At 35.1% G+C, this 27,728-nt stretch overlaps 2 protein-coding genes, 1 long non-coding RNA gene and 1 pseudogene across 5 annotated transcripts; all 4 read left to right on the forward strand.

Moving 5' to 3' along the window:
- Window positions 1-360: 360 nt before the first annotated feature.
- On the forward strand, window positions 361-4,251 carry LOC143850423 (putative disease resistance protein RGA3). The gene is made up of 2 exons (XM_077359677.1): window positions 361-1,774; window positions 1,920-4,251. The coding sequence occupies exons 1-2, from the start codon at window positions 361-363 to the stop codon at window positions 4,148-4,150; spliced, it is 3,645 nt and encodes a 1,214-aa protein (XP_077215792.1). The 3' UTR covers window positions 4,151-4,251.
- A 6,664-nt stretch (window positions 4,252-10,915) lies between these two features.
- On the forward strand, window positions 10,916-11,542 carry LOC143850424 (putative disease resistance RPP13-like protein 1). Its single transcript, XM_077359678.1, has one exon. The coding sequence runs from the start codon at window positions 10,916-10,918 to the stop codon at window positions 11,540-11,542; it is 627 nt and encodes a 208-aa protein (XP_077215793.1).
- Window positions 11,543-11,704: 162 nt separating this feature from the next.
- On the forward strand, window positions 11,705-16,440 carry LOC143851546 (uncharacterized). 3 transcript variants are annotated; one of them, XR_013236404.1, is made up of 4 exons: window positions 11,705-11,778; window positions 13,988-14,085; window positions 14,828-14,955; window positions 16,139-16,440. It is a non-coding gene; the product is annotated as an uncharacterized LOC143851546 (long non-coding RNA). The 3 variants fall into 3 exon arrangements; XR_013236403.1 differs by lacking the exon at window positions 11,705-11,778 and adding an exon at window positions 11,810-12,020; XR_013236405.1 differs by lacking the exon at window positions 11,705-11,778 and adding an exon at window positions 12,087-13,142.
- Window positions 16,441-16,986: 546 nt separating this feature from the next.
- Window positions 16,987-17,403, forward strand: LOC143850425 (putative disease resistance protein RGA3 pseudogene; annotated as a pseudogene).
- The last annotated feature ends 10,325 nt before the right edge of the window (window positions 17,404-27,728 follow it).

A 27,728-nucleotide genomic window follows, 5' to 3' on the forward strand; every position in this document is an offset into this window, starting at 1 on the left:
TTATTTCTTAGATTTCTATCTTCTGACCATGATAAGAACGTGTAGGCGATGTAGCTAGATGTTTTTTTCCTTTGTGTGGTGCTCCTTGCTCGCCACATAAATCTCAAAGATGAATTATTGCATCTTTTTCTTTTTTGGTCTCGCTGTCACAATCAAACTTACTTTTCTTCCTGTGTAAAATTTGTTTTACACCCATTTTACGTCAAAAGAATGATCCATTATTTGTTTTTCCCCACTGCAAGAGACTCTCTGTGCTAAAAGAAACAGAGGCGTTTTGAGTTCATAGTGCTCTAAACTTGCTTTTTCTTTTTGAATTGTTGCTTCTTTCTCTGGCTCTTCTCTCCAATACAGGAAGAAGGTATGGCAAATCTATTACTGTCTCCTCTTGTTGATACAATCGTTGGCAAATTGATGGATTCAGTCATACAAGAGATTACATTACTATGGGGTGTTGATGAAGAGGTCAAAAACCTATCCACCACATTATCTGCAATTCAAGCTGTGCTTCAAGATGCTGAAGAACAGCAAGTAAGCAGTAATGCAGTGAAAAATTGGCTTCGGGAGCTCAAGGATGTTGCTTACGATGCAGATGATGTAGTGGACGAGTTTACAACTGAAGTGCTCCGATCAAAATTGGAAGGAAATATCCAAACCAGTAACAGGAGGCAGGTGCGCAGCTTATGCTTCTCTTGTTTTACTTCCAACCCAGTTAAGTTTCGACATGAGATAGGACATAAGATCAAAGAAATTCGGGAGAGATTGGATAAGATTGGACAGGATAGGCATCACTTTCATCTGAAACAAGGAGATGCAGGGAGGCGGCGTGAAATAAAAAGGCAATTGGTGACTAGCTCCTTAATAAACGAATCAAATGTATTCGGTCGGGATAACGATAAAGAGAAGATAGTAAAATTGCTACTGGATGAATCTGCATCATCGTCATCGTCATCGTCGTTGTCCAAGGATATATCAGTTATTCCGATTGTCGGCATTGGGGGCCTTGGAAAGACAACTCTTGCCCAGTTTCTTTACAATGATAAACGGGTGGGGGATCATTTTCCAGTTCGAGGATGGGTCTGCGTCTCTGAAGAGTTTGATATGTGTAGAATAACAAAAGCAATTATGGAATCAGTGACAAAGAAACGTTGTGATCTTAACGAATTCGACCCACTTCAAGTTAGCCTCAAGGAAGAATTGAGTGGCAAGAGATTTTTACTCGTCCTAGATGATGTATGGCATGACAATCCTAATGACTTGCAGAGGCTACAGTCCCCATTCAGTTTTGGGGCAAAGGGGAGCAGAATTATAGTTACTACACGGAGTTCAACCGTTGCTAGAATCATGGGCACAATTCCTGACTATAATTTGGGTTGTTTAGACGATGATGACAGCTGGTCCTTGTTTAGAGGACGGGCATTCATAGTGGAAAGCTCAGATGTATCTCCAAACTTAGTAGCAATTGGAAAAGAGATTGTGAAAAAGTGCAATGGGTTGCCTTTGGCAATAGAAGCTCTTGGAGGTCTCTTACGTTCAAATACCGATGAGAACAAGTGGAAGAATATCCTTGAAAGTGAAATGTGGGAAATATCAAAGATGAGTAATGATATTATTCCAATATTAAAATTTAGCTACGATCATTTACCTGCTTATATGAAACAATGTTTTGTGTACTGCTCCCTGTTTCCAAAGGATTATGAATTTGATAAGGACACTCTAATCCAACTTTGGATTGCAGAAGGATTTATCCAATCTGAGAAGCGATTGGAAGACATAGGCTCTGACTATTTTGATGACTTGACATGGAGGTCGTTCTTTAAATATTCTAGAGGGCTCTACGGATCATGCTTCAAGATGCATGACTTAAATCATGACCTTGCGCAATGCGTTTCTGGTGATGAATACTTCCGAATAAAAAATAGCATTTCGTCGTGCATCAATATGGCAATGCAATGAACACTCACGAATTTTCGAGTCCTTTCATGAATCTGAGAGGCTGCACACATTTCTGCTACCGCCAAGGTACGAAACACTCACTAAGCAAGTTGCTCATGATTTCTTCCTAAAATTGAGATGCTTACGGGTGTTAGATTTGGGTGATGCTTGTGTAAGAGATTTGCCAGATTCTATTGGCGAATTAAAATATTTGAGGTACTTTGATCTCTCTTCTACGACTATTGCAACCTTGCCTGAATCAATAGGTAGGCTCTATAATCTGCGAACACTGAAACTTTGCTATTGCGAGCAACTTGCTGAGCTACCAAAGTCCACCAGTAACCTAATTAACTTACAGCATCTCGCTTTGGAGGGTTGTAAGATTTCTACGCCGCCGGAACTTGGGAAATTAATAAGTCTTCAAACACTGACTATATTTGTTGTGGGCAAAGAAAGTGGATGTGGAATAAGGGAGTTAAAGAACCTGACAGAGTTGAGGGGAACTATTCACATTTCAAATTTAGAGAATGTGATAGATGGGAAGGAATGCAAGGAAGCCAATTTTAAGAAGAAACAGCACCTTGATGAGTTAACGTTGGGATGGAGCAATAATAATCCACGAGATGTTGCAGTTGATGAGGAGGTACTTGAAGGCCTCGAACCTCACACCAACCTCAAAACCCTAAAGATTTTATCATATGGTGGTGTTAGTTTCCCCAGGTGGATGATGAGCGGTAATTTGACGAATCTGAACACTGTTAGTCTCGTTGGATGTTTGAATTGCCAACAACTTCCACCCCTTGGGCAGCTACCTTTCCTCAAGGAGCTCAAGATTAATGGAATGGATGGATTGAAACATATTGAAGGTGAGTTTATTGGTGGGTCCAATAAGGTTATTAAGGGTTTTCCATCATTGGAGGAATTAGAGCTTGTAGACATGCCGAATTTGGAGGAATGGTGTGGAGCAAGGGAAGGGGACATGCCATGCCTTGGTACACTAAAAATATCAAATTGTCCTAAGCTGCAGAGATTTCCCCACCTCCCATCCATTAATAATTTGGTATTACGAGACTGCAATGAGATGGTATTGGCCTCGGTTCCTTGCCTCACTACTCTAAAGTCATTACAAATTCGCTCTATTAAAGGCTTGATATCCTTACCCCCTGGATTTCTTCAACCCTTAACCGCACTTGAGAAATTGGAGGTCACTTTCTGTAATGAGTTGGTGTCTTGGCCAATATTCGGCTTGCATGACCTTCCTTCTCTCCAATATTTAAGAATTTCCCAGTGTCCTAAACTCGAGTCATTGGGAGACGACGAGGAGGGCCTTCCCATCACGCTTAGATCTCTCGATATATCCAACGGTTGTGATAGCCTCAAGTGTACGCCTACAAGGGGGCTAGGAAAACTGAGTTCCCTCCAACATCTGGACTTGGTTACTCAATGCCCATTCTTGCCAGCGGAGGAACTGCCCGCCACTCTTCAATCCCTTAAAATATTCTCATGTTCTAATCTCAAATCCATGTCCAAGGGGATTTTCAACAACCTTACATCGCTCAAAGAATTGGTAATTAGAAATTGTCCGCAATTGGAGTCATTGGCAGGCGAGGAGGAGCTACCCACCGCGCTTACAAATATCTTGATCTCCAACTATCCTAATCTCAAATCCCTATCCAAGGGGATGCGTAATAACCTCACCTCCCTCGAAGAATTATATATTAATAAGTGTCCACAACTAGAGTCATTGCCAAACATCATTGGCCTCCGTACAATGAGAATTATAAAGTGCCCTCTAATGCAGCAGTTTCCAGAGGGAATGCTTGACATGCTTACATATCTCTCAGTTGATAATGTTGAGATCTTTTCTAAAAACCTTACATCCCTCCAAACCTTAATTATTTTTGAATGTTCACAAATCGAATTCTCTCCAAGCATGCTACTGCCCCCCACGCTTAAAACCCTCCGTATCTATTCTTGTCATAATCTGAAATCCCTGCCCAGGGGGATGTTGAAGAACCTCACCTCCCTCAAAGAATTGGCCATTCGTTATTGTCCTCAACTCCTTTCCTTGCCAGAGGAAGGGCTGCCCACCACGCTTCAGGAATTACATATTGATGGTTGTCCGGAAGTAGAGAAACAGTGTCAAAAGGACGGAGGCCAATATTGGCCCAATATCTCACACATCCCCAAAATACGGATAAATGACTTGAGGGTTTGAAGACTACTCTGAAGAAGGTACACGACTGTCTCTCCTCTTGGTTTTTGTTTTATTTATTTTTGGTATGTAAGATGGGATTGAACCTCCGACCTCCAGGTTGATGAAAAAGCCTTAACCATTGAGCTAGAGGTTCAATCCCAAATTAGGGCTCTTGGATTTTATTAATCATATGAATAGATTTCAATTCATTATTTATTTTAAAGAATAGTAAACCTCAATTTCTCTCTATCTCTTTTCATTTCCTCATTTTCTCTCTTTCAAAACAAAACAAAGGAAACAGTTAATTTTACTGGAATTCCAGGCTCATAAAGAGATTTTTTTTTCAGGTTCTTTAATTTTTCATTATATCTCAAAATTTCTTGTCTTAGTCTTGCCATACAGTAGATTATGACTTGTTTAAGACAAAAGGAACCCTAACTAGGATGAATTTACCTTACATGCTTCATTGAATTTATGCTCTGTTTTGACCTCTATGGTATCATTCATATTAATTGATCTTGTAGCTACTCTTCAAATCTTCTTTCTTTTTATTTAGTGTTGGTTTGCTTTAAATGTTATTTGATTGATGATTTCATTTGCAATTGATTACATTTCCTAAACTTCTGTTAGAACTGAGCATCAAAACTCTGTTAGAACCCCTCACACACAGAGACACATTTTATTGAAATTTCAAGTTCATAAAGGAAGTGCACTTTTCCATGAAAAATGAAAACAATAAGACAAAGCAAAAATCCCCCATGACTTTCTTCTCCAACCCAAACATTAACTGTTTTTCTCATTAAATCTCAAAATTATTTACTAATATCTCAGCCCCTTTTCTTCTGATTTTTTATAATAGTACACAAAAATGGTTTAAAGCCTATTATGTTGCATGTGCTCAATTTTTTCTAATTTTCTTTTTTTTTATTTCTTATTTTCTAAGAAAATAGATACACTTCAATCACCACATGTTTGAGTTATATTTCTTACTTCTAATTAAGTTAGTTTCACTAATGCATAAGTATTTTAAGATTAGGAGGTGCTAAATCAGTCACCAAAGACAACCTCCATCTGCTAATTGTTGATCCTGACAGATACAATTATCATTCATGCATTTTGGTTTTGTGTATATTAGAAGACTTTTTCATTTACACTTCTTTTACTCTAGTTTGATCTGACAACAGCTGTTGAATGTACCTAAGCGTTCATGCAGTAGAAACTTTTGAAATTCTTGATCAATAAAATGTGGGAACCCCATTAGTGCACGTAAAATCTCAAGAGACAAGACAAGGAACACATACATGCCTAACATTCAAATTAGTAATGCTTAAGAAACTCAAAAGAGATTAAAAAATGAATGCATTGATAAAGATACATACTTCTATTACTTACGGTCGGTAAATAGAAACCCAAATTCGAAACTCTCTATTCTAGTTTTTTAGCCTAGTATGGAACACCATGATGCTGGCAAACACATAAATTCAAAAAAATTGCAGTTCCAAAACAGAATTATGTTTTACATAGTTCAAAGGAGGTTTAAATGCGGTATGTCTAGGTTGAGATATTTTAATCTAAAATCAAATTTGAAATTAGTTGATTTGATGCTAGTAGAATGCTCTTTGTTCTAGTTCTATGGATTAGGATGGAACAACATGATGCTGGAAAAAATTTACTCAAAGAAATTTTAGATGCCCTTACAAAATTCTATCTTACATGGTTCGAAGTAGGTTAAATGTTTTTCTTTGTTGTATGTTTGGGTTGAATTTTTCTTCTCTAAAATCAAATCTGACATTAGTTGATGATGCTAAAAGAGTGGTTCGTACATTCTTCGCCATTTATTTTCAAATTTACTTACCTAGTAGTCTACAATAAATTGTTACCTTTTTTGTAACAAAAAGAATCCAACTGGGATGAATTTACTGAGTACCCATCGCTGAATTTAAGCACTGTTCTGGCTGCTTTGGTTCTTATGGGATTTCCTTTTCTTTTCCTTTAGTGGCTTTTTCCCTTGGTGCAGTATTTGTTTTATTTTTCTCTGTTCTCCTTTTTCAATTAGTTTCAATTTCTCAAGAAGAAAAGAACTGTCTGTATTAAGAATTTCATCAATGTGTGTAACTAAGATCTATGCACAATTAACTTTGACAATGTCAAACAAGCCACCATGGATTTTTATTGAGCTTTCTATTCATTGGTCATCATTTCTTTGTATCTTTTTTATTGGTGATTTAGTTTGCAAATAGTTACATTCCATATGCTTATAAGAAGATGGAGTGGTGTCTAAAGGTTTCTCTTTTGCATTTGTTACACCAACTTCTATTAGAACTTAGCATCAACATTTAATTAATTTTCCAACTTGCATGTACCTCTTTCTCTATCTCTCCCTTTTCCTCACACACGCACACACACACACACACATTGATTTTTTTTGCTAATTAAGGAAAATTAAAAATACAGACACATAAACACACTGGCATATTGACTTCTTTTTTGTTAAATAAGAAATAGTTAAAAGCGCACACACACAAACATACATGTTAACTTAAAATGCTTTATTGGACCTTTCTTAGTTGCAACTTTTTACTGCCCTAAAGTTTCTCCAATTTATTTCAAAATCTCACCTACTCTTTTAGTTTAGGCCTACCAAATAAAGAATGATAAAGAAGTTGGAGGTTATATCCTAGCTTACCTTTAAAAAAAAAGAATGATCCCTGCCTGTTTCCATATGTTTCCCCTTCTCCATGATTTTTGGATGCCTTTATCCATTCACCGAGGTTAGTCAAAAGTATCAATTGGGACTAAAGAATAGTAAACCTCAATTTCTCTCTATCTCTTTTCATTTCCTCATTTTCTTTGTTTCACTTTCTTACAAAACAAAAGAAATAATTAATTTTACTCGGATTTCAGGTTCATAAGGAAAGGACACTCATCCATGAAAAATTAAAAGAAAAGGCAAGGTGAAAATTACACCACATTCTTCTCCCCAATCCAATCATTTCTTTAATTTTTTCATTATATCTCAAAAAAATTTGTCTTGGTCTTTTGCCTGATATAAAGTAGATTATGACTTGTTTGAGACAAAAGAAACCCTAACTAGGATGAATTTACCTTATATGCTTCATTGAATTTATGCTCTGTTTTGGGCCCTTTGATTTTTGTTCCTTGGTGGAGTGTTTGTTCTACTTTTCTTTTTTTTCATTTTTCAATAAGTTTCAACTAATCCTTGAAAAAAGAAAAAGTATCTTTGTATACATTACTTCAAAATTTCATCAATGTATGAATGTAAGATCTATGCATAATTAACTTTTAACAAAGTCAAACCAGCCACCATGGATTTTTATTGTCTTTACTACTCATTAGTTGTTCCTTGTCATTATTTCTTGGTATCATTCATATTAATTCATCTTGTAGCTGAAATTTTAGGCATTCAACTCTTCAAATCTTCTTCCGTTTTATTTAGTGTTGGTTTGGTTTACATGTTATTTGATTGATGATTTCATTTGCAATTGATTACATTCTTTATGCTTAACTTCTGGTAGAGCTGAGCATCAAAACTCTGTTATTTTTCATCTTACACACACACACACGCACATCGACGGACAAATTTTATTGGAATTTCAAGTTCATAAAAAACAAAAGTAGCTTGCATCAGAAGCCATCCAATGAGACTATGTTTTGCCTTGAATGTGGTCTTTCCATTCATTACCCGAGTTGATTCGGATTTGATCTAGCCACTTCTTAGTTTGATTTTGTTGAACATTCTGCACTAGCGAGCATTTCTGTTTATTATGGTATTTTAGTTTTTTGGTAATTTCTTTTATGCAAAATACATTGTCAAGCTCATTAATAGAACAAAGAAAAATAGATTATTCTCCCCTATGGAGGATTTCTCTCCTCTATCTCTCTCTCTTATATGACTATAGATGATATTACACCATTCCATAGCATAGGGAACCATTACCAATTCTATGTAAAATGCCTCTAGATGCATAGCCAAAATTGTTTCTTGAAGCTCCGTCTTTGTTAACAATTTTTATTTGCTTTGCTAGTGTGTATTGTGTGTAACTTTCTACTAAAGCGTGCGTGGGCAGGGATTGCAATGCAAAGCCACTGGCACAATCCCTAAGTCTTGTACAATCATTGAAAGACTGATGCTTCAGATGCAACAGAGCAACTGTAGTATGCTTTTCAACACCAAAACCATGTTTTGTCCTGCCCTAGAAATCTTACTAGTTGAGCCCTTTTGGGTTCTTCATCTGTTGATCCTACCAGCAATTTATCTTCAATTGTGCGTATTGGATGGTATGAATTTATAGTTTGCATCATTTCATTGGAAGCTTTGCCCCCCTAGATGAATAGGAGTTGTAGAAATCTTTTTTTATTTTTTTAAAGACATAGGGTATCCCCACCCCAATTTTTAGGGCAGGACTATTCCCTACAGATGCGCGCAATCACCCTAGATGAATAGAAGTTGTAGAAATTTGACAAGCCTAATTCGATCTCACGTACAAAAGGAACCAAACAACTAATATAATGATAGCAGTGTTTTATGCTGTTTGAAAATGGTGCCTACATCCATGGGAGAGACGACAATATTTAAATATATGAAAAATAGATAAACAAAGATTACAATAGATTAATGAAGTAGAACTATTGGTGGCTCTTTGTATCTTCAAGGAAGAACTATTCCTAAATCTTATAGTCAAAGGTGATCCACACCAATTGATGTAGTAGAAGAATGTCCTATGGACCTTGGAGATTAGCAAAATGGCTGTCAGAATTCTATCTATACAAATTTAGTCCAACATTCTTCAACTACATTTCGACATCTGTTAAAGATACTGCAAATAGGAACCAAAGGAGAGAGCATGGAGCGCTCTTCGCGGAGCATTGAGAACACCCTCCCCTTGCAGTAGTTCGTGGTACACATCAGAGGAGTTGTTGTTCCTGTCCGCATCCTGCTCCATCTATCCAAGCAGCGAAAGTTTCATCCATTTTGTGCTGCTGTTTTGTTTCAGGCACTATTTTCCTGATGGCAGGTTCTTTGAGATTTAGTTTTTCTTAGGCATAGTGGTTGGGTTATAGAGTTGTTAGTACTTTTTAGTCACCTGCTTGGTATCGTCTTTGTTGAGACATCTCGTTCCATTTTGTTGTAGCCTAGGCATCTGGTTGTATTAAAAAAGATTACCAGGTTTTAGTCATGACCTTGACTTGAGTTGACATGGCTAGTCACCCTACTGAATAAAATGGTTGCAAGACATTCTAAAATATTGGATAAAACTTATTTTACTTGTAGTAAAATAGGACAATAAATTCAGATTCTCAATAAATTATTTTTTATTTTCAGTTTTGGAAACTTGGGGGCTGATAACTCCATGTTCTCCAAGCCTCAAACAAAGACACGGTCCGGAGCAACTGGCGAAGGTGTTGGGACCACTCTTCACAACCCTATCAATCAATATGAATCCCAATTGTTCCAATACTCAGGCATATGGGTGTGTGGCACTATGAGTGCGTGGAGCTGGCATTCACTTTGTAACTTCTAATAATTCTTCGATATTGGCTTTATATTCAAGGAAACATTATTGTACTAATAGAGAATCTGTATGAATATACTAAAAAAACGCATAATAGTGAGAGACTGCAAATTTTAGGAAATACAAAAATAATTTACTGACATTCATATTATTGTTAACCTACCACTAAATAACAGCGTAAGTAGTGAAACAATCTGATTATGTAGCCTGCAATGTAACACTAAAATATATTGACAATCCCGTATTCTTGTATGAGAGCAGAGCAATATATTAAATTTTGTCCATGATTACTTATATTATTAGGTTGCATTGGAAGTTCAAAAGGTTATAAATTTGCTAATAAAAACCTCTGCATATTGGCCCATACCTCCTACTGACAAGTAGAAAATCTAAACTAAAGAAATCTAGATGCCAAACATGTAATCAACAATCCGGAGAGTCGCAAAGTAAATGTTTGCATAACTTATTAAATGTTTGTCTCCTAATGATAGTACTTTCAGTACCCAATAGCTTAAGCATTGCTGCTTTAGGCACCTCTCAGCTGGTGTGTTCTGTTAGAGCATAAGTTTGGACTTGAAGAGGACCCTATTGGGTTTTACCATGAAAATTGCTTGATTTACTATTTGAAGTGGACTATTAGAGAATAATATAAGAGAAATGACAATATTTTGTTGTACCCTGAAAATTGCTTGATTTATGATTTGAAATGACAATATTTGGTCTCTACCTCCTCTTATAAGTTAGGCATTTCTCTTAACTCTATCCAAATCCTTGAGTTGTGAGATTACGTAAATTAAGCTACGCTCATCATTTATGATCCACGGCTCACTCAATTAGAGCCCTAACTACTTCAATGAAATTAGTTCCAAGGATGCTATTAATCGTTGCGCTGGAACAATTTGGTCGAGAGTTTGTCCAGTCATCTCAATGAGGAATTTAGCTATGCCACCCGCTGACCTTACACTATGAGTACTGTTGTAGCAAAGCCAACGGGAAGATCAGTCCCCGGACCCAATCTAGGCTATTAGCCAGGGTCAAGATGGATGAAGGGGTTGTCAGGGAGCTTTATAAGGAATTGTAGGATCCACAGCTGGGAATACTGAATCTTCAAGGCATATACTTTTAGCTGCTCAATTTCATTTTGAAGGATTTCTGTTCAATTTTTTCTATCTTTCCACTTTGGTTGGATTCCTCAAGATACAATCTGATGGCTTGGTAACACGTATTCCTTCTTTGGATGCAAAGTTATATTATGGAAGGATTTGCTGCTTCTCATCCTTTTGGAGTAATGGAAGAAGAGGTATACGAGAAGGTTCAAAGAATGTTGCAAGTTATGCCTCCCCCCCATCTCAAACAAGGAGATGAGGGGAGGCAGCGTGGAATAAAAAGGCAATCACAGATTAGTTCCTTAATAGACAAATCAAATGTTTTTGGTCGGGGTAGCGATAAAGAGGAGTTAATAACATTGATGTTGGTTTCGAACGAATCTGCATCATCATCGTCAAAGGATATATGTGTTATTCCGATAGTCGGAATTGGGGGCCTTGGAAAGACAACTCTTTCCCAGCTTATTTACAATGATAAAAGGGTGGAAGATCATTTTCAAATTCGAGGATGGGTTTGTGTCTCTGAAGATTTTGATATTTGTAGAATAACAAAAGCAATTTTTGAATCAATGACAAAGAAACGTTGTTGTCTTAACGAAATCGATCCACTTCAAGTTAGCCTCAAGGAAGTATTGAGTTGCAAGAGATTTCTACTCGTCTTAGACGATGTATGGAATGACTGTGACTGGCAGAGGCTACAGGCCCCATTCAGTTTTGGTGCAAAAGGAAGTAGAATCACTACAACAAATCTGGGCTTTCCCTACCGACTTTAGTTATGTCAGTAGGGAAAAATTCACCTTTTCCCTACCCATTTTATATCCGTATGAAAATACTTCATATCCCTACAGGTGTTAGTTTTATCTGTAGGGATATAGTGTCTACCTAAGGATTACTATGCAATTCGTAGGGATATCCTGAGCGATATGCCTACGGTACTCCTTTCCCTACAGGAATCAGTAGTTTTTCGTAGGGAAATACCGAGTTTTGCCTCCTTAAAAAATTTCCGTAGGTAGGGTTTCTTTTGCCGCAAGAGGCTTTGCTCGGGAACCATTTCATAGATTTATGTTTGTTACTTTCTCCTTTTCGTTGTGATTTTGGAATTAATCATGTCTTTGCGTACTGAATAGTGTAGATGAATTACGTATTTGTTTCCTTTTCATTGCGATTTTGTTTCCTGAACAGCAAAATGGGTTTCTAGGGTTTCTTTTGCCGCTCTACTACTGATGTGTAGGCCCTAAATTTAAGGCCCAGGTGAATGATAATGGCGTTTTTGTTCTTTTTTTGTTCTTTTTATTGACCTTTTTGAATATTCTTTTGGTGCCTAGAACCCACATGCTTATTTGCTAATGGTTTGTTGAATCGATTTTATATTTTAATTTGGATGCTAGGACTGTTATTCAATCCTAGTTTCTGCCTTTCTTTTCTTATGGTTTTTCTAAAGAAGAAAAGGTTGATAGATGAGAGGTTGGAAGGAATTTAGGCAGAAAAACACAAATTTGGGGTTGAAAATCCGAACCCTTGTTATACACCGAGATTGACTTTTGCTGCAAGAGATGTTAGTATGGAAATCAGATCAGATTATCAAAAACTCTCCCCGTAAGAAAGCGACTTGGGGTTGCAAAAGAAGGATTTTGGACTTAGAACCCTAGGGTTTTTTACTTGGATTTTATTTTCCTCATCTTTAAAGTTTTATGGTTTCAGGTGTGTCATTGATTATTTCTGTACTTTCTCTTTTGTTTGTATTGCTGTAATCAATGCTTATGATTTTCTTTCATGCTTTGTCTTTCTTTCTGAAATTTCTATTTTCATTGCTATGGTCAGCACTTGATGGCAAATACAAAGAGGCTTTTTGTAAAACCCATTGAACTCTGTTTTTGCTACTCTTTTTGTCATTTTTTGTTGTTTTCAATGGTAACTAACTTTGAGCTGAGGAGATATCCTTTGGTGACCAAAAAACATAGTAATTATCCACATGCATTTCTTGCCATTGATACGGACCATTTTGAATATGACAGGTTTTATTCACTCTGTGATCTCATTTCAGACAATTGTATCATAACAATGGAGTTTTGCATTAAAATGTTAGAATTGTATCTTAGTTTTGCTTCCCTTTTCATGGAACACCCATGTCTTACTTAGGGATTAGCCCAACTATATACTGCTAAAATCTGTTATGGTATTCCTCTCTCTTTTCATGTGTGGCCTATGCATCCGATCAGGAAAGATCATCTTTGATTCTTATGACTTCAGAATTGTTATTCTGGTTCCGAGTTTGGTTGATGTGTATGTAAATGATTGTGCATAACACTCATCTAAAAGATGGAATTAACTGTCTTTCTCAGTATGCCGGCTTGCAGCTAATGATGAGCAATAGTAAGTTGGTAACATGGAACTTTAGATAACATAGAGCATGTATGTACTCCATAGCAGGGAGCAAATTGGGGTGTGTAGGGGGATCTAATTCACATATATGATAAGTTCCTTTTTGTCTAGGTGACAATACATATCCATGTATGTGGATCACTTTAGAGTGATAACTAAATGATCAAAATTAATTAGGAGTGGTAGCTACTAATGTAGCTAAAATTCTTCTTTCTTGATCTTAATAAGCTATCAAAGCTGGGAAATAAGACCTGTCTAAGGCTTTTGATCTTTTAAGCACCTATCTGACCATGGTGGGTCCCTCTTGCTGGACTATGTGGACATATGGTAGGTCCGACTAATACTCCAATTTGGAACTTGATGAGCACATGGGATCAAGTATACAAGGTAAGGCACGACCAACGTAACATAATGAGTGCTACATTCGGTTGATTCATATTCTAGCTAGCAGGACAGACCATACATGGATGATCCTAACCATCCAAGTAGACTGTCATAAAACATACAGGTGATACCCTTATAATTCTGTTTTCCCTAGTAATGATGAACTTCAACTTGAGGTTAGCCCCTCATTTGTTAGATTGTTAGGGAGATGATTAGCATTTTTAATGCATGACTTCCCTGGGAACTTTATGAGTCTAAAAACTTTATCCATCTTTTAGATATTTTGCTCATAATAACTTCAAACTTGATTTTGAAATTTGAGTTTTCTGAAATTAATTTTCCGTTTCAGACGAGGTATTTAATTTTGATCCACTTACCCTTTTGGTCACTGATGAGGTTTTATTTACAACTTAAATCTTTTTATCTTATTATATGTATGTGTCCTTTTGCAGGTTTTCAATGATTTTGTTCTTTGGAAGACCTATTTCCTAGCAAGAGTCTGGCAGATGGTTTCAAGAGGGTTCAGGCCCTCCGTATTCTTTCTCAACAGGTAAAACGTGAAAGCCTTTGGAACTGCATCAGGTTTTATCATGGTTTATTTGACATTCTTCATGCTATTAGCCAATAATGAGAAATATACAGCCGTAGCATATAGCTCTTATTAATTTTCAGTTAACTGGTATTTTTTACATTGTTAAGGACATCAATTCTGCATCTCTGTTTGATATAGTTCACAATGCCTCTTAATGTTGTTTAGAACATTCGCAATGCCATGTCTCCCGCTGGTTTGTGGCATATGAATGATCCGTGTGAGCCGAATAATGTTTTCACAATTATTCTTCTCTTTCATTTTTCTTGACCCTCATAGTTCTTTCTACCAGAATATGTCAAGTTCATGAGGTTTAGGTTTGTGGTTAGTAAAAGTGGCACCGAAATGTCAGCCTTTTGAGAAAAAAATAAAAGGTTTCCTTGTTTCATTACATATTTATTTCTTGAGTAATCCTCATACTAGAAGGTGATATGAATTATGTTACTATTATAATGCTCGGATATATTGTTTAAGCTAAGAGCTCATCTGACAGACATCTGTTTCTATAACTGAATCTATTCACTCTGGTACTTCACATTCCTCCATTTATAGTTTATGATATAGTGTCTTTTAATATTATTTAGTTATATGTAGTTATTCTACTGCACTCTAGATGATTTTGTGCTTGCAATTACACTTTTTGAAAGCTATGTAACATGCTTGCTGTCATTTCCTATTTCTAACTGAATTGTTATTGTCTTAGATGCTATACAGACTGTATTGTGTCTCCATTGTTGTTGGGAATCCCCCGAGGCCTTATCATATCGACATGGGTCATGGAGTGATTTAACGTGGATATAGCATGACGCTCCATGCACTAGCTGTGCCAAGGTACTCTCCAATTGGCAGTTCAAGATTCTTATCAAATTCCAGCACTCTCCAATTGGCAGTTCAAGATTCTTATCAAATTCCAATTTCTTCATTTAATTAAAGTTCAAGTGGTCAAACTCGTAAACATTATTTTTTTTGTCCATCTGGACACCATGGTGTCTAATTGTGTCAATGATGAACTAGCACTTAATAGGTGATATCACACTCTCTAAGATTTAATTCCACGATTGCTTTGTTGCAAGCATGATAATCTTTGATAGTGAGAAGAATGATGGCCACATTTGAACCAATTTATCAGCCTTACCCTCTTTTATAGGTCCCTGTGTACACTCTGGATATGCATGGTCTGTCTTGCTTGTTTTGTTAGGCTTGTACAAGTATTGTTTACTTCGTCTCTCGCTTGTCTGAGTTGACAGGTAAAATGTAGACATGGTCTTCTTGTGATAATTGGTTTCAGAAAAAAAAAAAAAAAAAAAAACATCACTCATACTCTAATGGAGACAATTTATGTAGGGACCACATCCTCTTTAAAGGCATACCAAAGGGAAAATAGTGACCGCGAGGGATTCTTTGAGCCTCAAATTTCAAAGAGATCAGAATCATGGATGTTGTCTCTTGTCAAGGCGACTATGCGATGGAATATTCAGATAATAGCTCCTCCATGTATCATTAAATGAAAGTTAATTCATGTATTAGTTTGCAATATTCATTTATAGGTGTGCATATGGTCAGCAAGGTCAAGTTTTAGTCTCTTCTGCAATGACTGATCCGATTATTGGACTTAGCGGACCAGCACATAACTTCCCTTCTTAGCTGGCAAGTCAATGTATCATCATCTATATGGGATACTTGGACATAGCTTAGTTTCAATGTATATTTTGATGTGATATATAAGGGAGATGAATTGAATGAGCCTATTTCTTGACTCTTGCATTACATAAAACAAAATATATAATCTACGCAATGTGTCTCTTTTGTAAATATGGCCATTGATGTTTTTAATATTACTTGTGTTTCTTGTGGTCGTATAAATGTGCAACGCATGCTTTTTTTCTACTATATGTTGTAGTTGTTTCCGTATCATTCATTTTGAAAGCGTAATGTATGCTGTGTATTCTTGTATGTATAATTTTTGCAGAGAATCGGCTAAGAACTTCATTCTTTTTAACTTTTTGTTTGGCAGGATATGTCACATACCGTTGCTCCTAAAGAGGTTCAGTGCCTGTAGAGCCATCCATCTCAAAGAGTTCAACATTCAACTGAAAATCACATGGAGTTCTGGAGTAATTGATGATGAGGATCGAGGAGATGATGAGGACATGATGAAGATAGTGTTATATAAATCATTAGATGATGAATGTTTAACAATGCTGTATTTTGTCAAGTTCAGTTGAGGGAACAATATCGAGACTTTTGTTATTAATGAATTTTTGTAATTTTAAAAATATTCAATTAAAATAGTTAAGTTTTTATATATTTGTATATTTTGGGGGGAAATGGATGTTAGAACTGTGGAAATTTTGATGTTATATATAATGTCTGTGAATGTACAGATCCACTAGGTCACAAAGAATTGATATTTAATGGATTAAAAAAATAGGAAAGGCTATCCCTACGGATTTATTGTTGAAATTCAGTAGGGAAAAGCACATTTTCCCTACGGCTTTTTTTTTTTTTTTGAAATTCTGTAGGGAAAAGAACATTTCCCTACTGATTATTTTGAAATTCCGTAGAGACAAGGCTGTCCCTACGGATTTTTTTTGGAAATTTTGTGGGGAAAAGCACAATTTTCCCTACGAATGTTTTTGAAATTCCGTAGGGAAATATGATCTATGCCTACGGAAAAAGCCGTATGGAAAAGTACAATTTACCTACAGTATTTATTAACTTCCGCAGGGAAAAGGCTTTCCCTACCCTCACCTAGCCTACGGAAGTTGTGCAAGCTAAAATCCGTAGGGAAAAACCATTGCCTACGGATTTTGGTACTTTTCCCTACGGATTTGTCCGGAAGTTTCAGGTATCATAGGTACAATGCATGTCTATAATTTGGATGGCTTAGCGGAGGATGATAGCTGGTCCTTATTTACACAATCAGCATTCACAGTGGGAAGCTCAGATGTACCTCCAACCTTAATAGCAATTGGTAAAGACATTGCAAACAAGTGCAAAGGCTTGCCTTTGGCAATGGAAGCTCTGGGAGGTCTCTTACGCACAAACACTAATGAGAACAGGTGGAAGAATATACTTAAAAGTGACATGTGGGAAATTTCAGAGATGGAAAAGAATATTATTCCAATTCTAAAAGTTAGATATGATAACTTACCTGCATGTCTGAAACAATGCTTTGTGTACTGTTCTTTATATCCAAAGGATTATAAGTTTGAGAAGGACACTCTAATCCAACTATGGATTGCAGAAGGATTTATCCAACCTGAAGGAAGGAAGTGATTGTAAGATATAGGTTCTGAGTATTTTGATGAATTGACGTGGAGGTCCTTTCAATATTATGCTGATAAGTACGGATCATGTTACAAGATGCATGACTTGATTCATGACCTTGCACAATCCATTTCTGGCAATGAATATGTTAGAATGGAGGACATTAACTCTTGCAATACCCGTGCAAATGTTGCATTCCTCAGTGATGTGGCCCCACGACGACTTCTCACAAAATTTTGTGACCTTTCATGAATCGAAGAGATTGCACACATTTTTTATATTGCTTTACAAACCACGACACTTATCTCCCAAGACCATCAGTTGTGGTAATCTCATGTCCCTGTCCAATGATTTGCTCAACCTCACATCCTTCAATCAATTGCATATTGCTGAGTGTCCACAACTGGAGTCATTGGAGAGGCTACCTGCTACGCTTACATCTCTCGATATCTTCAGTTGCGATAATCTCAAATCCCTTGATGAGGCATCACAAAACTTCACCGATTGGAAATTAAAATGTGTCCTCAAATAAAGTCATTGCCAGAGGGGATGCTCAACAAGCTTACACACCTTGTAGTTGATAATATCGAGATCTTGCCCAACAACCTCACCTCCATCCAATATTTGAAAATTCAAGACTGTCTGCAACTTGTGTCCTTACCAGGAGAACTGCTTCCTACCATGCTTATAAAACTCGCTATCCGCTCATGTCATAATCTCAAATCCCTTCCCAAGGGGATGCTAAGGAACCTTACCTCTTAACATCTCACACAGCACCCAAATATGGATAAATCACAAGCTGATTTAAAGGCTACTCCGCTGAAGGTACATTTCTATTTCTCCTCTTGGCCTTTAATAATTTTATGAATGGTTTTCACTCCATTATTTATTTTTAAAGACAAGTAAACTTACACAGTCTTTGTATCTACTTTCACTTCCTCATTTTTTCACTTTCTTGTTCTTACAAAACAAAGGAAATAATTAATTTTAATTGAATTTCAAGTGCATAAAGAAAGGACACTTGTCCATGAAAAATGTAAAATATGAGACCAAGCGAAAACTGCACCAATTTCTTCTCCACCCAAAAATTACCAGATTTTCTCATTAAATCTCAAAAAAAAAATTATCTTAATCTTGCCTAATCTACCATTGATTATTACTCATTTGAGGAAAAAAGGAACCCTAATTTGGACGAATTTACCTTGTATACTTCGTTGAATTTATGCTCCGTTTTGGATTCTATGGTTACTTCTTATGAGATTTCTTTTTTTGTTTCTTACCATTACGAGCTTTTTCCGCTGGTAGAGTGTTTGTTTTATTTTTGTTGTTATCCTTTTTCAATGATTTCTAGCTTATCCTGAAAAAAGAAGAAAATTTTTTGTATAAATTACTTGACAATTTGATCAATGTATGAAAGTAAGGTCTATGCACAATTAACTTTAACAAAATTAAACCAGCCACCATGATTTTTATTGACCTTATTAATCACTGGCTGTTCCTTGTCATCATTTCTTGGTATATTTCATATATTTGATCATGTAGCTGAAATTTCAGACATTCAACTCCTCAATTCTTCCTCCTTTCTTAGTGTTGGTTTGCTTTAAATGGTATTTGACTGATGATTTCGTTTGCAACTGGTTACATTCTCTATACTCATAAGTCATAATAAGATGAAATGCTATGAGAGGTTTCTCTGCTGCATTTATTACACAAACTTCTGCTAGAACTTAGCATTGGTAATTTTCCATCTTGCATGCACCTCTCTGGCTCTCTCCCTTTCTCACACACACATTGCCGTTTTTCACTAAATAAGCAAGTAAAAACAGAGGTGCACACATGCATATTGACTTCTTTTCTTTCTAAATAAGTAAGAATTAAAAGCGCACACACATGTTGACTTAAAATGACTTCTCTCATTCTCACACAAACATTGCCTTTTTTGGCTTATTAATCAAGAGTTAAAAACACAGGCACACACAGATATTGACTTCTTTTCTTTCTAAATAAGAACTTAACATGCACACATTTTGACTTAAAATGCTTCTTTGATTCTTTCTTAGTTGCAATTTTTTACTGAACTCAAATTTCTCTATTTTATTACAAAGTCTCATATACTCTTTAGTTTAGCTCTACCAAATAATGAATGATTCCTACGTTTTACGTATGTTTCCACTTCTCCATCCCTTTTGAATACCTTCATCCATTCATTGAGAATATTCAAAATTCTTGCTACTTTGGACTAAATGTGATAAAATTAGGAAAAGCCTTTTCAACATCATGTAAGAAAAAATTTACAGAATCCGAATCAGAATCAATACGACATGAGAGACAACAAGAAGTTAACCTTTTATCTATTCTCTGAAAGCATTTACAGCTAGAAGCCTATTTAAGAAATTATATTATGTTAGGATCAACATGTTGTGTAGTTTCATATAAACTCTAACTCATTTTAGATAGTTTCAACATATTGAATATGTTTTCAAGCCTCTTGGTTGGAATCGCTGCATTTCATATTGGGATCCATAATATGGTTCTATCTTGGGAATTCAGTCCAATGACTAATATGCTTGTGAAATCATGTGCCAAGTTGTTTTGAATTTTGCTTGAGCCTAAACTATTTCCCACCCCATCCGATAATAACCAAACTGATCATCTTGCAGAAGCTGAGGGAATTTTTCTTTTTTCTTTTTATCATGGTTCTTCCATATTCAGCCTAGAAAATGTTTCTTGAAGCAGAGACCACACAATTTTAATAAGAGAAGTTTTCCTTCGTTAACCTTTAAATTCCCAAAATTTTTGTTCACGGATATGACTTTCTAGCTTACCCAACAGAGATATCATTGTGGCAGTTTGTTATTTTTGTATTGTTGGAATCAGAACCTTGGGTTCTAATTATCTAATTTTCCTTTTGGAAGGAAGATTATAACATGATCACTTCATATTCAAAAACAGAATTTATCTTCCATGACAACAGATAAAAATCAAGCTACATTGGAAGGGACTGATCGTCCCACTTTCCACATTTGTTCACTGATCTCAGCCCTTGTGTAGATACTTGAAAGTTTGCTTTATTTGATTCCCAAAATCATAGAAATTCATGCAGGAATTTAAAATAAAAATTCCCAAAATCATTAACTGCATTTTTTAGCTGCAAGAAAACATGTTCAATAAAATAGGTAATCAAGAACTGTTCAATTCAACCCTACGGGTGAAATATGTAAAATCTTGGCACAAGAAGCTTCTTCTAAAGTGTAAGCTATAATTGTCTAATCCTAGACCAATAGTGCTTTCTAAATAAACCCAAAACACATTTCCTCTATACTCTAAATTTCTAAAGTTTAGTACGTAAGAGTTGTTTTGGCCTAAAAAACTCAAAAGAGAAAAGCAATTTCTAAACTCTTGAAACGATTAAACTTAGACTTCCTACTTCCGAAAAACAAACAACGATTGTTTCTCCTATTGCAAGTTATGAATCTCATCATACATACAGTACTTCCCAATTAAGTAAAAATCCCAATTAGAAAGAATAGAGATTTTGTGCAAGTAGTTCGTACACTATTAGCAACTTTAGGGCTTGAAGAACTGGTTTAGAAACTACTATAAATCCCTCTAACTCAAAAGGAGATCAACATGAAGCCCTACTCAACCCAATTGCATTTATTATCTCCAAAGTTTCTTTTTGGAATCTTTCAAACTGGAAAAGCTCATGATTGCCAGTTCATAAACTTACTAATTTGAGCATTTTTAAAAAAATAATCAAAATTGGTTTTAAAATGTTTTGAAAATTTAGCATACATCAAAGTAGATAGGAATGAAGAGGAATGGAAAGTTTTAGTTGTTTGATGAGGTTGGGAGTTCTTACTGACATCAACATGACAACATAATGTTTCATCAGTAAGGGTCGCTTCTGGATCCATGTTTCCTACCACACCTTTCTTCATAATTTGTATGGAAGTTTAAACAATTCCTTGGGACTGTTGAGCTTTACATTTGTATATCACTATCATACATCTTGTCATATAAATGTTTTGTATTTCTTGAACTTGCTGAATCTTCGATTGTTTAATTTGCATTTGAGTGTTACTTGATTATTTATTTATGTAATGTACTAAGTCTCTACATCTCATTGTTATAGATTAATGTACTAAGTCTCTACATCCCATTGTTATAGATTAATATACCTCATTGAAGTGCTATCATGTTTGTGATTGGTGACTGTACTGGCTTAGTCTTCACTATATTTTCAGGCTAGGAGCCTAATGTCTTAACTAACCAACTTCTTGAATATATTCATGGGTAATTCTTGCAGCCCGGTATCGAAAACTTTATGGTAAGTCTTCCTCTTGATATTTTATGTCTAGGAACCACTTCATGCCTTAATTCAACAAGTATTCAAAAACTTTACTACCATATCCTCCCATAACATAATAGTATGGAAGAACTAGCACCATTTTCATAAAACCCTTGTATTTGTAAAGACTTCTTAGAGTGAACAGCTTCTTTGGCAAAGCTCTAGATTTAGCATAAAATTTTTCTTCAATCTAGCAGAACCATTAAGCCTAATAGTGGAAATATTTAATGTCGTTTGCTAATTGTGTAAGTTTTTTTTTCTTGATAAGCTGCTAATTGTGTAAGTTGAAGATAGGGAAGAAGTGCTTCATTTCTTATGCATCAATAAAAAAATCATTAAGACATCCTCTTGGCCAAGAATTTTGTTTCACTAAAAAGTTTAGAGAAACAGGCATATGAGTTTTATTTTATTTTGAATGATAAAATAAGCATATGGATATTGTGTTCATCTATGAGTTTCACATTGATATTACTTCCATTTTTTCCCTTATGAAGATCTCTTCTTTAATCAAAGCATTTAAATAGGTTTTAATGTGAATTTTCCACCAGAATAACAAATGCAGCTACCACCACCTTTTGTTTTACTCTCTCAATAGACAAATATGAGTTAAATATATGGATTGTTGATTTTTCCTTACCTGATAATAAGACATTAATATTATTTTGGTTCTTCTAGAAATCTTATGGCAGCTGGAATTACCTGTAGTTTGTGAAAAGTGAAAACATGCTGTTCAACAGTGTATCATATCCTCCAAATCTCAAACTTGTGCTTGGGAGGTGGAACTTAGAATTTAACTTGAATACATTGCAATGTTACCAATGCCTCTCTATGTGTTCCATATATCAGTTGTTAAATTTCTTGAAAATAAATGAATTTGTCCATGACCTTTTCCCATTCATTGGTGACATTAGAACCACAAGCTAGATTCAGACAAGGAGCGGTAGGTTTATTCTATTATCATCCTTTATGGGCTACGAACATTTGTAATAGGGATTTTTGCATATTGGCACCTGTACTGTGACATCCCCAATGTCATTACAAGTACATTAACAAAATTTGATAATTAAAAGATCAAATACACTTTACGATAGCAAAAAGGAGCTAACTTAAAACTTTTCACATTTTTATACAAAAACATGTCCAAGTAAGAATTATACAAGTCAAGCTTTTACATCCCACAAAAGTTTCATTCTTTTACTTTATGCAATAGTCCTTCAACATAAGGATTTTACAAAAAACTACAAATCCTAAGAGAACACAAACAACCTGACGCGTCCTTGTAATTCCCAAAACCAGCTCTCACGTTCGATGCTCCTCGGTATCACTGACCTGTAAAATAGTCATAAGACATGGGATGGGCGACACAGCTTAATAGATGCTCAACTTACTCAAAAAGTGAAGTACACCTTTGAGGTTGAGTGAAAAATCAATATTACACGATCAAAAGTATGAATTCTATGATATAGCAATCCAAAAGTTCAATGATAAGATACTAGTCGGTAAGTACGATATGATATTAATGACAAGGAGTGGAACCATGTTAAGCAATTCCTTTAGCAATCATAGTCATTGATTCACTTTTGAGTCATAAGACAATACACTTCGAGTACAATTCAAGGGTTTAAACACTTGCATATTTATCCTGACAATACTTCAATATTTTATCCTCCTACACACCCGCTAGCCAACACTCCAAGCAATTAGGCAAAGCCCCTTTTTCCATACATAAACCTGTAACACTTCAGAATAAGCACTTCAATATTTCTATCCTCCTACTCACCCGCCAGCCAACACTCCAATAAACACTTCAATATTGATATGCTCCTACGCACCCGCCAGCCAACACTCCATGCAATCAAGATTTCTACAATCTACGACCACACTATCAAGTTCTAAAGAACCCCAGGATTGAGAAGAGTACAACACTTCAATATATATAACTAACACACCAATAAACACATCAATATTTATACAACAAAATTTCAACATTTCAACCCAAGTCACTTTAATTTGATACATTCCAATTTCAAGAGAGAATAACAAAAAAGATTTTTATCACTAAGTTTGATCCTAAACAAATATATAGCAAATGACATTCAAAAATTATGAAACCAGGTCCATATGAAAGATAATTGAGTGTACATTAAAATATATGAAGACATCATTCTCAAATAATAACTACATAAGTAGCAATAAGGGTAGACTATACAAAGGTCAAATTCAAGCTCAACACAGGGATTTTCTGACCATTCGCTTCATTAGAAAATTTTCAGAAAAATATAGACGTCCAAATGCACTCAAATTTTAACATGTAGATTACATATTTTTAATCAACAGATAAAAAATTGGGATTCAAATTGCACAAAAATAACAGAAATTCAATCAATACGGACCAGATTTAAGATTCTGTCCTTAAACTTGAGTTGAGTCAAAACTATAGTAAATGGTGTCCAAAATTTATAAAATTTGTACCTTTCAAAGATATTTTCATGTACTAAAATCTTGTAGAGACAAGATTTCAATTTGATAACCATAGAATTAACTATAATAGAATTACTACATGCATTAGATTTCAATGAATTCTGATGATTACAACAAAAATTCTACAGACAAATCCTGTGATCCAAATACTCTGAAATTTTTACCACATTTCTAAATATCACATATGATTCTCTGTTAAAATTTTCAAAGTAAAATTCAAACGAAAACTATTTTTCCAGTATTTAATAAAAACGGGTAAAAATAGGAATCTTTGTAAACTAGATTTCTAGTAAGGAAAACCATAGGACTTTAAGAACAAAATCATACCACGTTTTCACTTTAAATAAAAAATACACTCCAAGCTAAGAGGAAGTTAGGAACCTAGCTTATTTCAAGAAAATTCCTCTCCCTTTCTCTTCTCTTCTCTCTCTCTCTCTCTCTCTCTCTCTCTCTCTCTCTCTCTCTCTCTCTCTCCTCACTTCCTTTTCTTTCTTTTCCTTTAGTCTCTTGTTTTCTCTTTAGCTAAGCTCTAGAACGAAATTTCTTTCTGTTTCTATCATGTTCTACTCCCTTCTAGTCTCTTCTCATTGTTTCTACAATTTTCATTAGCTTTAGAAGTAGTTAGTTGTAATAAACTTGTTAATTATTAGTACTAATAATGGTGAGGTGTTGGGGATTGACTTCACTAATGTGTGATGGGACTATCTTGACAAAGACACCTATCTATTAAAGGATTAGCTTCATGTTATGTGGACATATGGCAAGAAAACCTCTAAGTAGACTTTTGCCCTCCATTTTCCGTACAATTTTACAAATTTGCCACCTCAAATGAAAAGTCTATTCTATCCTTTCTTCAAATAAAATTTACAACTCTTTAATAATACATCCCTAACTATATTTAAAGGTTAAATCATCCTCTAATCCTAGGTTAATAGGTTGGGTCTTTAGCCTTGTGGACCTCCATCAAAGCCAAGTCTAACATAATTCCAAATGGAGTCTAATTAAGAGTCCTAGGATGTTCTAACATTTTTAATCTTAATCATCCTCTATCCAATGTAGTGTTACAAAATTTATACACAATAATATTTTATATCTTATAGATATACGGTATGCTATACAAGGAGGTCACTTCATCATAAAGTTATAATTCATTAGTATAATATATACTTTAATTAAAAGTGACACAATATAGTTATGGTAATATAACTAAAAGTATGAAAATATGTAATTAATAATGCATGCTAAACGACAATTAAAATCCTAGGTTCTCACATGTACTTAGATCTTTTCTTAGAAAAACTCCTCAACTATCATTTTTTACATAATGACACCTATTTGTGTTTACTTTGGAGAGAAACCATCTTAAATTAATAATCATACTGAAATTTAAACAGATCATTGGTTTTTGTTAGAGAAAGAATAGATTTTCCATGTTCTTAAACTTAATTTTCTTTTCTCGTTGTTTACTTAGGGTGTGTTCTTTAACGATTCTCCTTATTCTCATTCTGGAAGCCAAAATCAATCCTTATTCTTTGGAGTGCTTCTTGAATCAGAATCGCGTTTCTGAACTCATTTCAGAGAATTTTTTTTTCAATATTTTTAGAATAAAATTACATTCTCGTAATTGGAAAGCAATTGAAAGAAATTTGCAGATCAGGTCATGCCATCATTTTGTGACCGAAATGCCCATGACAGATTTTTCACAACAGAGAACTCCAAAAAATTTACTAAAATAATAAAACAATTCTGGATTTTTCTTAACTTCCCAGGAAAGAGATTATAAATCAAAGCAATGGTCAGCAGAGAGCATCAAGGAACAAGAAAACCAAAAAGATCAAAGAAACCAAAAAACAAAACCAAGTGGAAAAACACGCAAATTGGAACATTATATTATGAATTCAAGTCATAAACCAACAAACAGTTCAAGTTCCAACCAGGCTACGAATAACACAGAGGAACAAATCTAGAATTTGCTTTGATATCTAGCAATGTTAGACCACTGGAAAAATTAACAATTTACAAGTGTTACACTTTCAGAGAAAAACATCAACCAATACAATGTAAAAAACACAACAGTAACATTCTCAAACATTTGGTGTGCAAATAATACAGTGGGGAGAAGATGGAAGACAGTCTGGTTGTCTTCTTGAAGAAAAAAAAATGTAAAAAAAAAATACAGGGAACAAAGAGAACTAGGTCGGATGGTCATCATCTTGAGGTAATAAACAAAAAACATGTTAAAGAAAAGATTCACAGCGGAGAAAAAATGTTTTAGATGAAGAACATAAATTTTGGATTGGTCACGGAATCGTTCTAAGCACTCTCACGGCTCCTCTCCGTTAGTCACTACCACTGGTTTTCTTAGATGAAGCCCTATGAACAATGATATTTGTTGAGACGGGAGAAGATTGAGAGGAATACCTAAAGATTCGGTCTGGGCGATGATGGGCGTAGAAACGTGAAGAGAGTTGTGAGAGGAGAGAATGAATGTGCCGAGGAATCACTCCACATCCGTTGAAGCGAGAAAAAATCGCTCCCAAAAATAATGCCAAAAAATAAGGACGATTTTTTTTTAATTGGATATTAAAGTAGTTACAGAACGACATTCTTTCCGATTTTTATTCCCAGGGAACGAAAGATGCGAGAATTCATTCCCGAGAAATGTTAAAGAATGCACCCTTATTTTCATTGTAGATGATCCTAAACTAACAAACCTCTTTCCTCTTTCCTTCATCTCTTTTGTTGCAAGTTGAACGGTCGTCTCTCTCTTTATTTCTCACAAAGAATTAAACAACCATTTCTTCGGAGATTTAGTTCTAATTTCATCGCCATAATCAGTTCATGTGCCTTTTTCTTTGCATTGATACTGATTCATCAGTTGACTAGATGATACAAAAAAAGAATATATGGTTTCTATTAAAGGATATTTTTGTCTTTGTAATATATGCATCATATAAATATGAAATTGTGTGGAAGAAAACTCTAACTCTGTCTCACGCCATTCTCCATTTCTTCTTTTTTTCTCTACCTCATCATCACGTAAGAACTTAACAGTTCCCATGATAGCAGTTTAGTAATACATTTTTTTTATCAGTAGTTTAGTAATACATTTGAAGCACTAAGAGGTTTACTTTTCATTATTTTCATCACGAGGAAACCCTCTTCGGACTACAGCTCAGTCGATTTTATAAAACTAGCTGTTCTTAATTTTCTATGTTCAATTAGAATCCCCATCATAAGAACCAATCTCCTAGAATGTAAGATCTCAACATTATTCACGATTTCAAGAACAATATCCAACAAAGATGCATCATTCAAAAAATATATCCAACAAAAATATTATTAGTGATATCCTAACATCTGTGAGTGAAAGAAAGAGAAGAGAGAAGAGAGAAGAGATGGGGAGGAAAGAGATGGGAGAGTTCAATGTCTTTCCCTCTCAAAACATGTATTATATATGTGTAACTAAAGTTCACGAACAGTGACTAAAAATGTTAAGTCT

The sequence above is a fragment of the Tasmannia lanceolata genome, unplaced genomic scaffold (genome assembly GCF_043159265.1).
Source record: "Tasmannia lanceolata isolate RefF3 unplaced genomic scaffold, GAP_Taslan_0.1 ptg000018l, whole genome shotgun sequence".
NCBI classification, from domain to species: Eukaryota; Viridiplantae; Streptophyta; class Magnoliopsida; order Canellales; family Winteraceae; genus Tasmannia; species Tasmannia lanceolata.

Bases quoted from the DNA above. Each gene is read 5' to 3' on its own strand.
- LOC143850423 (XM_077359677.1), top strand. From the start codon at position 361: ATGGCAAATCTATTACTGTCTCCTCTTGTTGATACAATCGTTGGCAAA. The intron at 1,775-1,919 runs GCTCTGACTATT...AATAAAAAATAG, and splicing joins GAAGCGATTGGAAGACATAG to CATTTCGTCGTGCATCAATA.
- LOC143850424 (XM_077359678.1), top strand. From the start codon at position 10,916: ATGGAAGGATTTGCTGCTTCTCATCCTTTTGGAGTAATGGAAGAAGAG.